At 38.7% G+C, this 14469-nt stretch overlaps 1 protein-coding gene across 3 annotated transcripts in view; it reads left to right on the top strand.

Moving 5' to 3' along the window:
• MAST2 (microtubule associated serine/threonine kinase 2) overlaps positions 1-14469 on the top strand; it is a 194452-nt gene that overhangs the window by 117465 nt on the left and 62518 nt on the right. For all 3 annotated transcript variants that reach the window (XM_075710859.1, XM_075710860.1, XM_075710861.1), the window contains one exon: positions 9430-9521. In XM_075710859.1, coding sequence (XP_075566974.1) covers positions 9430-9521 — 92 coding nt within the window. The remainder of the gene's footprint in view (positions 1-9429; positions 9522-14469) is intronic.

Raw genomic sequence — 14469 nt, 5'->3', positions numbered from 1 at the left:
TCCTCTCTTGAAAAAAAGAACCTTTCTTTATTAGACTGTCTTTAGAAGTAACCTATACGTATTAAGAAATGTTGCTGAGATGCTGCTGAATTTTTGGTTTTTTGTTTTGTTTTGTAGGAGCTGCTAAGAGTTGAGAAACATTATGAATTTAGAAGGGGGAGAGTCTTTTATAATGAAAATACAAAGTAAACTCTTACATTTTAATTTAGAAGCAAAAGTATAAATTTAAAGTACCATCATAAGGTAGGCAGATTAAGACTGAGACTTTGATTTTCTGGATCTACTTCATTATCTACTATGTTTTCCTATAGGAGGTGAACTTGTGAATGGTTTACACATTAAATAATTTTTTTTTGTATATTGAAGCTCTGCCAAATTCAAAAAGGGGGAGCTGCAGTCCCAGTATGATAAAAGAATATGGCTTTCATAGCAGGCAATGGTTGGAGCAATGCATGGGTCAGAAATGTAAGAGGGATGAAGCAGTCGATGTCCCAGTGGTACAAAGCATGACAATGTATGTTGCAGCTTACCTTGGATTTTTTTAAAGGTCATATATTTTGGTCACTTTGGCTTCTGAGATAAATCCAGAGTAACTAGGAAACCTTTGTATCTAAAGCATGTAGAAGTGAAAAATTGAGGGATGGTGATTTTACCCAAAGCTTCCTGAAATGGTGAGGAACTGGTTGTAGATGAGGACTTGGGAAGTGGATTTGTGTGTCTAACAACACACTCTCCCTGGAGTTTGCTCATCTGGTACATTTGTCCAGATCTGGTGCTGTGTTCTGTTCAGGCTTTTCTGTTCTCTAATGGATTGGAAAGTGCTTGTAACTTAAATATGTTGGGTGGTTCTTAGGAAAGTTGATGTTGTCTGTCTTGCCCCTTAGGAGGAACGAGGATGGCGATAAGTAAGGCTCGTCTGCTAAATAGCAGTAGTACCAGGGATGGAAGCATGGCCCATCACTCATTAGCCTAAGAGTTTGCCTAAAAGCCAAAGTAGGATTGTAGTTCTAGCTAGTATGAAAGCATACCATAAACAAAATTCTGCCAAGCAGGCACAAAACCTGAATCTCTTCAGGAGGGTTGTTATTGTTAATGTCCATGGTTGGAAAAATGAGTCTCACCAACAGGGCCAAACCTTTCCAGCAGAACTGACGAGAGCACAGGGCCTCTCCACCTCTTCCAAGCTACAGTTTGGGAATAGTCAGCTCCAGCAGCATGGAGTCCCCGGTGCAAACCAGGGATGCTGCTGGCTGACAGACAGGGAGATTTGCTTTCCACCTACGGACTAAGCCTATTCAGATTGGGGTCTGCTGACCCACAAGTATTTCTACATTCCCTTTTTTGGAGGGAGGGCAGCATTCAGAGACTTTTATATATATTTTTATATATATATATATGTAAATTTTTTTTTTTTCTTCATTTCCCATAGTCTGTCCGTAGTAGGGTTCCCTTCGAGTAGTGTCTGCTCTGGCATTTGCCCTATCTGGCAATAATTTAAGACCAGTCAGACCTGACAATTTGTATGAACTAGAGGAAAAGCTTTTTGACTCCATCGAGTTGTGAAAATCTATGTAGTTACAAAGGTATTGTTGACACATCATCTTTTATGAGCTTCTGTATAATCTGTTGAAAAGTTTTTGGCTGTGAATCGTCACTAGAAAATAAACCCTGGATACTGTTTTTTTAGGGAAAAGGTTACCTTTTGGTTTGAGTATTTGACACAGGAAAAGTGTAGATTTTATTGCCCATGTGTATCAATTTTGTTGGTCTAACCTTCAGAATATGTATTTTTAAAATTTGGCAAATAATTTAATTGCAAACATCTTAGTCCCATTTACATTCATAATACTCCCACCCTGGTTATTACTCTACTCTACAACCATGTGAAAATCGGTGCTCTGTGCAGAGAAGGCAACTCCGTTGACATGGTCTGATTTGGAGATTATTTCCAAAATAATGTACTGTTAGAATAGCTTTTAAATTAGATATGTAATTTATCCTTACACTGAGGTTTGAAACTGCAGTTAGCTAATAAAAAGCTAATTTGTAACATTTTTTACTACTTAAACTAGGAAAGTGCTCTGAAACAAAATGAAGAGAACTGTTCATGTTTTGTGCTACATAGCAACTGAGTGACTCTTCGTGGTTTTTTGTGCAAGATTTATATTAAACCTCCTCACTTTTGAATCTTAGAAAACTGTTTCTTTTCATTTTCAGCTTGTATGCTTAGTTTTCTGGCTGTGTCTTTGGGGAGAGTGTTTAGAATGGATTTGTTACATTACACACCTGTATATCATTGTAGGCTAGGTGGTTAGAAGATTTGAAGCAATACAAAATCACTTTGTATTTCATTCTTGAATTTGTTTGCTTGGATTTTTTGGAGGAAAAAAATGTGATAAACTGTCTTCCTTGAGAATTGCCGAGTAGAGACGTATTTAAAAAGCAGTTATGGTACATGAAGCATTTAATAATAGAGTTGGGGGAAATGGGAAATGAAAGTATGCAGTTATGCTTAGTTTTCATTAAATCATCTTTTCACACTTTGTGATGTAACTTCATGGCAGTATAATGCATAACACAACTGAAGTAGGAGATAGTAATGATTGAGAAGGTCGGTGTATGTTTTCTCCCATTAAATACTGTCTATATTTATTCTGGGCATCTCTTCCATAATCAGAGATTTTTTTTCTTATTTTCTTCCTTTTCATGTAAGAACCAAGATAGGGTCGGAGTCTGTTTGCGAGGGAGGAATATTTCAGAATAAAGTGGCTTGATTTAGTTGAGAATGGCTGTACCAGTCATTGTAATTTGTTGTGACATTTAATTTTGTTTGGCTTTGCAGAGTTGTTCCTATGTTGTTAATAATGCAAATGGTCTGGACTATACAGCGTGGTATAAGCAGGTCTGCACCAGCCTCAAACATTAGGCAGATTAGACATAAATTTGATGTTAAATGGCAATTTTAGCCTTTTCTTCCATAAATTCTTAGCTTGAGGTGACACTGCTTGTTGAATTTGAGCTCTAAATGAAGAAGTAGAAGGGTTTATCTAACATATAGCTTGTTTTAGATGAAAGGAAAATGGTCTTTTATGCAATAAGTTAATTCCTAAGATGTTAATTTTCTTTAAAACAAAACAACCAGTCTACATCCAACTTACCGCATGCTTTGTAAGTCTTGCATTGCTCGACTCCTCGTTCACTTCAGTTAATGTGTTTGCTAGCATGCTGAAATGTGTGGCATTATGAAAAAAGACATGTTTTTTACCCCCTGTGCTCTCTTTGGATATCTGTACAGAATTGCAGCCCATACTTCACAAGTTGACTGTATCTTTTATCTCCGTGCTCCTTGTCTCATAGAATTCACATCTTTCCATAGTCATCCACACTGACTCTAATTTACTGGTACCAGCACGAGGCATGGGAACACCCCTTAACATCTTACTTTAATACAGAAGGGAAAGGCTTCAACCATATGGGCAGGACTTTTCTCTTGTTTCACAGCAACGCAAAGTCGTCTTCACTTTCCAAGAAGACTTTCTCATACCTCATAGATGACTGTGCAAAATTGCTTCTTCTGAAGCAGTGCATACATTGCACATATCTGGATTAATATGAAATAGGCATTAAAAAGAAGGAGGGAGGGGGATGAAACTTTTCATCCTGCGTGGAACAAACACCCTTGAACACAGAGTGAGTCTGCAGCAGCCGAGTACAACTGTCACCTACAGCAAGCTGGAAAACTTGGAGTGTCCAGTTATAAAAAAAAAAATACTTATTTGTCCAGTTTATTTCCTCTCATGAGCTTCAAAACAACAGGCAGTGCAAATTCGAGGAGAGCCTGGCCTGTTAAACAACTTGCATCTGTTTCTGTAGTTGTAGTCATCATGGTTGTAGTAACTAGTCCGTACAAGCTTCTTGTGGAAGAGGATCCTGCACTCATGCAGTTGGTTTTCATTGTTATTTTTCTTTAAGGCTAAATTCCTTTGGGTTCCGGAGTTCAATCCTATTTGAAATTCTTCGATAAGATGGGGGAAACAGGAATACTGCAACTTAGTCTCAAGGTCATGGGAGTTGGGGTTTGACCTTATAAAGGAACTGATGGCAGGGAAAGACTGTCTAGAGATGCACTGGAGAAAGAATCCTTACTCATTTATTCTGGACAAGGTAACCAGGAAGGGGTCCCAATTAAGGATGTTTCCCTGTTCATGGGACTTAATGACAGGAAATAGATGCTGTTTTCGTGGGTGACACTGGGAGGAGGATAGTTCTGTGTCTGTTGTGATGGAGAATCTGCCTTCGATCTTTAAAAAGCTGCTTGTTGGACTTGCGCTTCCATTCTTCAAGTCTTAAGTGAGCATAACTGTATTTCCTTAAGAGAAAAGAAGTGTTTATTGTAGGAATGTGCAAACCACCAAACCTACACCATGAATAATAACACTTTCCCCCCTCAGTTATTCTAGGATTAATAACTTTTAAACTATTCTTGAACGTGGAAAAAAAAAAAAAAATCAGTTGAACCAGATGCTTACTTATTCTCATCTATTTTAGAGAACTAATTATCCCTGTTGTTGGTAGTGCTAAAGCTTACAAAATTGCTTCCATCTTTGAATTACTATAATTAAGACAATAACTTCCACATCTAGTTAACATTGCTGCGCAGCTGGTGCATTCATTGACATGCAGATTTTGGATTTTGTAAATTTTCTGCCATTGTGAATAAAAATTTTAAATACTTATTTTCATTTCCAAAATGTCTGTTTCTCATAAAGAAGTCTTTGTAAAGCAAATCAACTGAAACTAAACTCCTGTAACATCAGAGGAGAATCTAGTTAAATTTGGTTAGGTGATAGTACATTTTAGGACAACATGTAACCACAGATAGCTTTTGTAGGTGTGATTGCTCTGAATTTTGGATCCCATTTTGTAGGGATTTGGGCTCACTGAATTAAATGTTAAATCTGGAACAAGTCTGATGCTGGACTTCTGAAATGTTATTTTGAAAGGAATTATTAGTTAATGCAAGAGTTAATCCGGCACTCTGACAACCTGAGGTGGTTTACAAAATGAGAACTCCAGAATTAAAAATCACTAATACGAATCATATGCGTTAATGATTACTAGCCAAAATGTCATTTAAACTATAATATTTCTGTACATCTTTTTACCTCAAGTTGATTTCTACCAGAGTCTCTGGGAAGACTCATGCAGTCAGGGCTCATCTTTACTTCCATATTCAGCAGCTTCAACTATGAGAAATTTTTCAAGGCCTATAAATTTAGATAGATTTTGAGAAACTTCCTCATCATTATTCATTTCTAATAACCAGCAATGCTATGAAATTACTTGATAGTGGTATTGGTTATTTATTTTTCAATTGTTTTTCTGTGGCCCTTGCTTTCATTACATGAATGCCTCGTGGACGTTAACCAGTTTTGCTCAGTGAGTTAGAGATGTCCCCTGAGTAAACTGCTAAAATAAAGAATCAAATATTGATTTGTGCTGAAACTGAAACATCGATTTCCTTTTCCGACTGAAAATGCATATGAAACCAGGTGCGGTAATGGTGCTCATTTTAGAGACTTGACATCGAATTGTCTGTTGGTGCACAGAAAAGGTTTGTCAGCGTGTAGTTGAAAAGCACCCGGGCTGCGTGCAGCTCGCAGGTACGCTACCACATGTTCTCATAAATAATGCTGGCCAAGGGTGCTGGCTCCAGAGCACATTTCAGTGGGTCCAAACCCAGTGTCCAGTTACCAGACCCATGTCCGATGTCCTGCAGTGTTCAGTTTCAAGAATGCGCTGGGAACGCTTCAGTACACGTAACAAATGTTATTTTTACTGCAGGCGGAGAAGTTAACTCTAGAAATAGTAAAAGCGCAATTTCCGTAGTGATGGCAAAGGCATCGTTTCAAATATTTCGATATAAACTATCCGTTTTTCTGCGCATGTTCAGAATTAAATGAAGTCGCTCTCGTGCTCTCAGAGATTTCTGGACTTGGGTTTGGCAGCGTGAGCGTGCGACCCCGGTGGCACAGCGGGGCAGGGGGTGGCAGGAGGGGTATTTGCAGGTTGACAGCCCTCCAAAGCACTCCGCTGGCTGGAGCTCAACCCTGCACCTCCAGGCGGTACCAGAAACTCTGCGCTGTTAAGATTGTATTTTGCCTAAACTGGAAGACCTGGAGGGGGTTTGTTCTCTGAAATGATGAAGTGGGATCTGAGAAAAAAAAGGTTAACGAGAGCCATACCAAATTGTGAGAGGAAAGGAGGGTGAGGGTCAGGCTCGCCTTGCATTTAATGAAAATAGCAAAACTTTGGCTTATAAACAAATAGTAATGCTTGGAATCTCTCTGGACTGCTTAAGAACTTTTTTTTCCCCTAGTTAAAATACTCAGAGACATATAGGTAACCTTTTCTATTTCTACTTTCTCCTCCTGTTTTCTTATGTAGATTGAATTATTTTTAGGGCAAGGAAACATGTATTGTTTGGAGAATTTGTGAGCATTAACAATAATTAATGCAATTTAAAGGATTAATAATATGATCTCCTCATTATCATTTGCCTTATAGCTCAGTATTGAGCCCAGTACCATCTGTCTGGCTAAAGTGCATCTTCCAGGAAATAATTTTTTCTTCATTTGAACTGTTTCTGCCAACACTTAAATTGACTAGTTTGAATGTCTTTGGCACAAAACCCTGGTTAAAGCCAGCTTTACTGCTTTCATATTTATCTGTTCTTCTTTAGGAGGTGCTCAAGTGCTGCCATAGTGACTTCTTGGGGGACGTCGCCCAAATGAAGTCTTCATGTTCCCTCCTCCCTTCCCCCTTTTTTTGTATTTTTGTGACTAGCAGGGCTTCATCACTCTTGTTCCTTAGTTTCTCTGGGATTCCAAGATCTAGGAAAAGTTTTGTGTATATATCCAGAGAGCTCTCTTCAACCAGTAGAGAGTATGGTTGTATTTGTTTGTATATTTTTCTTATCATATAACATAGGTTCAAGAAATTAGAAATTCTGGTTTTAGCCTCTGTGTTTAAGCTTTGCCTTATTGCCAACACACATGGTTCATAGAAATGGCTAAATGGGCCTAAGTGATGTTCTCCCTTCCCACGTTAGGGATCCAGGGAAATTGAAAGTTATCCAATTTTGGGGGTGTAAAGAGAATAATTTTTTATTCCTAACTTGGGGCTAGGCTTTCACTCCAAGCTATTCCCTCCTCTGGGTACGTTTGTGTAAACCTGACCTATTTTAATGGGTCTCAGCTGTGCTTGCTCTCCAGCCACTTAACCCTTTGTCTTTTGGTTCCTTATCTTTACAAATATAGCAGAGAAAATGGGTTTGTAAAACTCGGTTCAATTTGGCAAATGCAGGCAAACAGTTAAAAAGCTCTGATTTTGGGACAGTTTATGTTCCCTGTTACGCTGCGATTTAAATATACCAAGTTTCCATAGCCAGCTCCAGACATCGCTGTGGTAAAGTGTATTTTAGGAACTCTTTTTAGCAAAGGGATATGACCATAGAGGATGGAGCTCTGTTTTCTCATTGTACTAGTGTGTTATATTGAGCAAGATCTTAAATTCTTACATTGTAATTTGTATTAAAATAGCCAGGATTTTTTTATTTCTTACATACTAATATGTATTGTATTAGAATACTCAGGACTTCCATGTTGTGAGAAAGATTTTCTAGTAATATAAACATAATGGTTATCTGGTATTCATGTTGGAACTGAGTATTCTGTTTTTTTCAACTGCTACTGGAATTGAGTGACTGAAAACATATTAAAAAAATCCATGAACTGAGATTTTAAGCTTCTTGAAATCAGGCTGTTAGTTTTTCCATACGATGTACACAATGGCAATCAGTTTTTGGATGGACTATTGTTGAATAATACATGAATGTAAATGGAGATTGTATGGAATCAGTTGGATAATTTTGAGGAATGCTTTAAGTACACTAAAGAGTCTGAATAGCAGTTAATGGTGCTTCAACTTTATTACTGTTTATTATAGTTGGCAGTGCAGTTGTATATTTTTTTTCTGCATCAAGTTCTCTAGTTTCCTATAGAACAGCAATAAAAAAAGCTTACAAATAATAATATTCAGATGCACTGTATCCTGTGGCAGCAAAATAGTTTTGCATTAAATTGTAGTTCTTGGCAGCCCGAGCATATTCATTGTTGGGCAGCTCCAGAAGATCAGCTGGTGCAGGAAGGACCGAGGCGTCAGCATTCGGAGCTCTGCAAGCAACCAACCTTTGCATGCGCTTGCGGTAACCCAGCGTGGAGCTTCACAGGACACCTCCAGAGCTGGGCCAGCGAGCTCCTTGTTCAGCCTCTGCTCAGCCTTCCCTGCTCCTGTCTATTCTCCCACCCCTATCAAGACCAATATGATTTTAGTTACCTGGTTTGAGAACTGCTAAAGTAAGCAGAAATGGTTCTGCCATCTAGAAAGCACATTAGAGGTACAAGGAATAAATGTACGTAGCTTTAATACTCGGTGGGTTGTGAGATTTTGCTGGGAACTTGGACTGTTTCATCTGTTTAAACAACAGGAAAAGTGATCAGACAGTGATTTCAATGTTTAGTCGCTCTTGTTCGCAGCTCCCATAATTTAAAAATGTTTCCCTTGCCCATTACAATTACTTTTATCATCTTCAGAGCTGAATGTTTGCTACTAGCAGTCACAGACTGGGAAGCAAATGGACGAACACATCGTTCTCTTCATTAGTCTAAGTTCTGAAACTCCAGTGGGGAAAAAAATAAATCTGAACTGCCTCATACAGAAGTGTCGCTTTCTTTACTGGAACAAAGTCATGGCAGTGAGTGGAGCTGATTCGGCAGAGGGCTTGTCTGGAACTTGCTTTGCGGAGTTTTCTGTCAGTATTGCCACACGTGTTCACAAAGATTCTTGAATCTCAGGCTTGAAGTTTTATTAGCAATCCTGCTCATCTGCTAAATTGTGCTAATACTTTGCTTCGTAGTTTTAACTCTGCCCTAAGGAAAATGCTCTGGTTTCTGGTAGTGATAGCCAATAACTGTAACAGACTTATTTACTAGGTTGGATATTGGTGAGAGTATCTGAAGCACTCTGGCGTATTTTACAGTTTTCTGCTTTTTGTGTGATTTGTAAAGCATGAGTTGCACATATTTTGTGATTCAGGAATGTGTTATCAGCTATCTTTAGTGGCCTGTGCAGCATGAGATACAGTTTTATATTGCTTCCAGCATATTAAAGCACTTATTGCTGACAAAGTACCTTTCGGCCCTGTATGTTTACTTCTTTGCAGGGTTACTACTGAGATTGAGAGCATGAGGAAATACCGACCTAAATACTGAGAGATTCCTCCTTAGCTGAAACACATTCTGCAGGATCTGCCTTTGGGTGCTTTTGTTCATCTGCCCATACCTTATCTTTTATCTTTCTTTCTTTCAGCTGTCGGACAAGCAACAGAAAGAGTTTGATTGTGACATCCAGCACATCTCCCACTCTTCCGCGACCACATTCCCCTCTTCATGGACACGCAGGTAACTCCCTAGGACTGCTTTACGTGGGAATCATTAGGAAAAATGACAGTGTTCATTGTAGTGAGTTTGAACATATTGATACTCTGCATCAAAATATGCTCTTTGCAACTTAATCTGACTATAGTTTTTCACCTTTTCTAACTTGTAAAAGGGTCCTTATAGTTTCAAAATAAATGTTTTATGTCCTCATCTGTTCTGCACTTTCTAGTTCACTACCATATCCATCCTCTACTCTTTCAGGGAATTCAGTCCTCTTACATCCTGCAAAAGAACGTGAGATGGAGAACAAAGTAAAATAAAATGAAGTAAAGACATTTAAGTAAAAAACTTGTTTTAAGTCTGCTAGCATGGTTAATTTGTGCCAGTGACTTAACGGCAGTTCTCATGAGAAGATACATCCTGCTTGTTTCTGTATGCCTCTGGCAGCCCGTCAGCTGTGCAGTGTGCCATCTTAAGGTCTCTCTATCTGCACTTAGAGCAACATGAAATATTCAGGATTCTTCTCTTTTTTTCACATTATTGCCAGTTTTACCGTGGCAGCAACTGGGAAATGCTCATTTTGGAGCAAATGGGTGACTGCTTGTTAGTCATTGAGGTGAAGTGTGTGGAGATGTTCTTTCTATAGAAAAAGAAAAATGATTGTTCAGCCTCCAGTAACTACGGATTTTCAGAAAGGGTCACGCATGCAGATTCAACAGCTTGCCTGAACAGCATGTTCCCTTGGTGTTTTTATTGTTGAGGGAGGCAGGTGATGTGTGACTACATTGGTTTTGATATTTCAAAATGCCAGAGAAGACGGTTGGGCTTCAGGTATGGCCCTAATGGGCACCAGTCAGTAGGATGAAACAGCTTGAACATTTGTGGCACATCATCCACAGTGGAGCCTGTCTGGAAGCACATCGCTGTTGCATGTAAGACAAGTAACTGTTGTTTTCATTATAATCAGGCTTTCCTCCTCCTACATGGCAGTATGTTCTGTAAATACTTTCCAGAGATTGAAACTAAGGAAATGCTGAGAAAGAACAGCAAATTGATAGTAGCTCAGCTAGGAGCCATCTGCTTCTGTTTGCAGAGCATTGCATCTCGAGAGGTGACACCCAGTCTGTCGAAAGGAAAAAGACGACCAAAGTTATTGTTCAGAGATGCCCATGAAATCCCTAACCACCCTGAGTTTTCATAAAACTTTGTCATATTTGCTTGGGGTGCTATAAATCTGGAAGGCTGGGAAGTTACTTTAATGACATTGTTTTATTAAAATGGCCCATGATTTTCAAATTAAAATGTTAACAAAATCTTAAAAGTAGTGTATTAAAACAATTTTCTTTTTGCTTCAGCATCTCAGATAAATACAGGGCCACAAATGTGCATAGGGCAATTCCCTTTCACTTCAAACTCCCTTGGTTCTGTTGTGTGTGATTATGATAGTGATAACTTTGTAAAATTTGGTTTTAACAAGGCATGTTTCCTGGTAGAGATTCTCCACTTAGTTACGTTGTGCTCTTTACTTTGTTCTTCGAGTTGATATTTACATTGGATTTAACAAATTCTAAATTAGCTGTACAAGCCTGTAACTAAAGTGATAGAGAAAGATGCTCCTCAGAATATGGAAGAAGCTCCTCGCTTGGCAGATTGCAACAAGACGTTGATGTGATCATTGCTCAGAAAACAAATGCAGAAATGTTCTATGATAGAAACATTTATATTTTATTTTGATTTGCTTTTCTCTTCTGTCTATTTAAAAAATGAAAAATTGCTCATAGTGGTTTTGATGCTGTCTCAGGCTTTACAAGCCTATCTTTTATTAGAAGTATGCGACTGTCTTCTAGAAACTGGAGTAACTAATCAGTGGCATGCCATCTTTCTTCAGCAGTAATTGTCAAATATTTCCATTTTTTGTTCTGATGTTGCATATGGGATTTAAAACTATTAATTAAAAGGGTATCCTTTGTGACCTCCAAGAATAGCCAGTAGAGTATAGGAAGATAAATTACTTGTAATTTGAGTTCTCTACCAGTACTGTATTTAGGAGTCTTCCCTGGGAAAAATAATTTATTCAACAGACAAAAGTAGATGAAATTTAGAGTAGAGTCACAAATATTTTCTTAAGAAATATCATATACGAGATGTGAATTTGAGAACAGGCTGTGATATTTGTTTAGTATTTGAACAGAATCTCTCAATCTGTTTGTTCAGGCACATACACTGATAAGTTACTAAGAAATGCTGGAGCCTCTCCCTGGCCTCTTTTGTCTTGACCACGCTCTTCTTAATGCCCATTCTGAACGTCTCTTATGAATCAAAGGAACAGCAAGCATGCAGAGAAATCAGGGAGGCTTTCTAAAATGTTTCTGTTCAGAAGCTACTCTAAAACTGAGTCCTGGATGGCACTAGCCTCAGGAGATATTCTTGTGTATGTAATGTAAAAGTCAGCGGGTGTAATACAGCACAGTTGACTGTCCATCAGGCAAACCTGCCCCCTAATGAACACTGATGCAGGCAGACACACTTACTGTGTGAAACAGCATCCAGATAAGGTGCCAGGCAATTTCATATCCTAGAAAATTTAGAGGAAGAATAATACTTAACAGATCTCAACATTTGAGATGGAAGTACATCTAAACAATTTTAACTCTGCCATGAAATCACTTCTGATTCAAGAATGGTTAATGGATTTGGAGTGTGCTAATTCAGTTTTCAAACTGTATGAAATAACACTTTCCAAAATGAGCTGGGACCTTGGTATAGAAAGCTACAGCTTGTGTACTTCATGGAAAGGTCGCTCTGCTTGTCTAGGCACCCAAACTTGGATTGAAGTGACCAGTTTTAGCAGTACAGGTTTGAAAATCCTCCTTTTATTCTAAATTCTTTTTCTTTCAAATCAGAGGGGAAAAAAGATATACACGTATCTTCCTTACATTTTTTTGTACTTGTTTGAATCCATTTTTTTAAATCTCAAGAATTACAGAGAAGGTGTGCACAGTACAGCTGTTACAGCATGCTGTCGTGGTTTAGCCTCAGCCAGCGACTAAGCAGTTTCTATACTGAGCATGACATCATATGGTATGGAATAGCCCTTTGGTCAGTTTGGATCAACTATCCTGGCTGTGCCCCCTCCCAGTTTCTTGTGCACCTGGCAGAGCATGGGAAGCTGAAAAGTCCTTGACTAGCATAAGCAGTACTTAGCAACGACTAAACCATCAGTGTGTTATCAGCATTCTTCTCCTACTAAATCGAAAACACAGCACTATGCCTGCTACTAGGAAGAAAATTAACTCTATCCCAGCCAAAACCAGGACACATACGCATCATAAGGTTCATTACTAAGTTACTATTAGATTATATTTTAAAGTGAAAAGCTTAAAATCAATCAAAGAAGCACCATCATATTTATAATTCAGTAGGAAAGAGACAGGTTCTTACATCTGGATGATTGAAGTTCAGCCTATTTTAAAACTTACTTTCCACAGCTGTAAGATAGCCAGGTTGCTCGCTGGCTTCCAGTGGAGGCACTTGTCACTGCTGGGACCTTCGTCCTGCTCCCATCTGTAACGGCAGGTGGAGGGAGCTGCTCGCAGGTAGCACTGTGCTACTGAATTAAATTATTCTGCTCTTTTGCTGCAAGTTCAGTTCCACCTTCTGGCAGAAAAATGGCTATTACTAAGGCCTCTCTTTATTTATTATTTTTAGAGTGGGCAGAGCATGTAACATACCGCTCTAGATCCTGCCCTGGTTATCAAAGCTGCAGTTCATCAGCATTTCATGTGCATGATCCTCGGATGGTGTGAGAACTGTGTATGAGACAGGTGGTACACAGGGGGCTTAAGCCTTTTTGGTCATTTTAAGATTCGTGTGTGCTGGAAGACAGCTAATTCTGTAGCATGCAGTAAGATATTTAGCTGCTTGTGTTAATATTCAGCAAATAATGTTAGTATATCCTATACCTCTCTGATGAATGTCATGTCTGTAGGTGATAGCTGAGACTTTCACCTATCTATTGCCCATGAGGTCCGGTTTTGTACTTTGAGGGTGGCGGATATACAAACGCTTTGGCTGCATCCTTCTTCCTGTGCCCGGAAAATGTTAAGGTTTATGCCTGAATTATTAACGTTCATGTAACTGTGTTGATTTACCTAATGGGTAATCATTCTGTGTAACAGCCTCCCTTGAGACAGTGTGGTTTCAGGTTTAGTAGTAGCCAACTGTAACCCTTGAGCAACAGGGGAACTTACCTTTGCTAACACAATAAATAGGGTTTCGATCGGCCTTGGTGAATGAGACCATTGCACTAAGGCTCCTCTTATTAAAATTCCTTCAACTATAGCAGATGCAGCAGTACTGGGAGATTTTAGGGAAAGTAGTAATTCCCCTTCTCCCTGTTGTTGTTTTAAAAGCTTCACCCAGACTTGAATTGAGTAGAAAAACTAATTGCTTTTCATTTTAAAACTAGAAGCAACTCACATGGGATCCAATTAAAATTCCAGTGTCTGGAAGGAAATATGCCGTGTAAATCTGAAAAAGTAGTTGCTTAAAAATTAGTAGCATCTCTGTACCAGATTGTGCGGGCTCAGAAGAATTCGAACACCCACATACTTAATTTCAAAATTTAAAAACTGTCATTACCCAATTTGCTCAGTTATTCTGAAATCCTATTTTGATCATAATCTGGAAAGTTTACGAAAGATTGATGAAGACATAAAAAGTCAATGACAATTCATTGCTTGTTTATAACAGCATTGAGCAATGGGCTTTTTGTTCAAAAAGACCATCTTGACACAGTAGGGTTCGTCAGCAGTAAAACTTGAAAAATGAGAAGGCAGAGACCAAGGTTCCCACCAAAACTGGCAGCCTTCCTTGCTTTGTTAGAAGATCTACGTAACCACGGAAAGGCCTCACTCCTGCTGCATTTCCTTCTGACCTAAAATGCTCCTTCAGCTTTCTGCTTGCAAGT

Source organism: Pelecanus crispus, chromosome 5, assembly GCF_030463565.1.
Source record: "Pelecanus crispus isolate bPelCri1 chromosome 5, bPelCri1.pri, whole genome shotgun sequence".
NCBI lineage: Eukaryota > Metazoa > Chordata > Aves > Pelecaniformes > Pelecanidae > Pelecanus > Pelecanus crispus.
The sequence above is the reverse complement of the archived record's forward strand: the minus strand, read 5'-3'. Positions and strand labels throughout refer to the sequence as shown.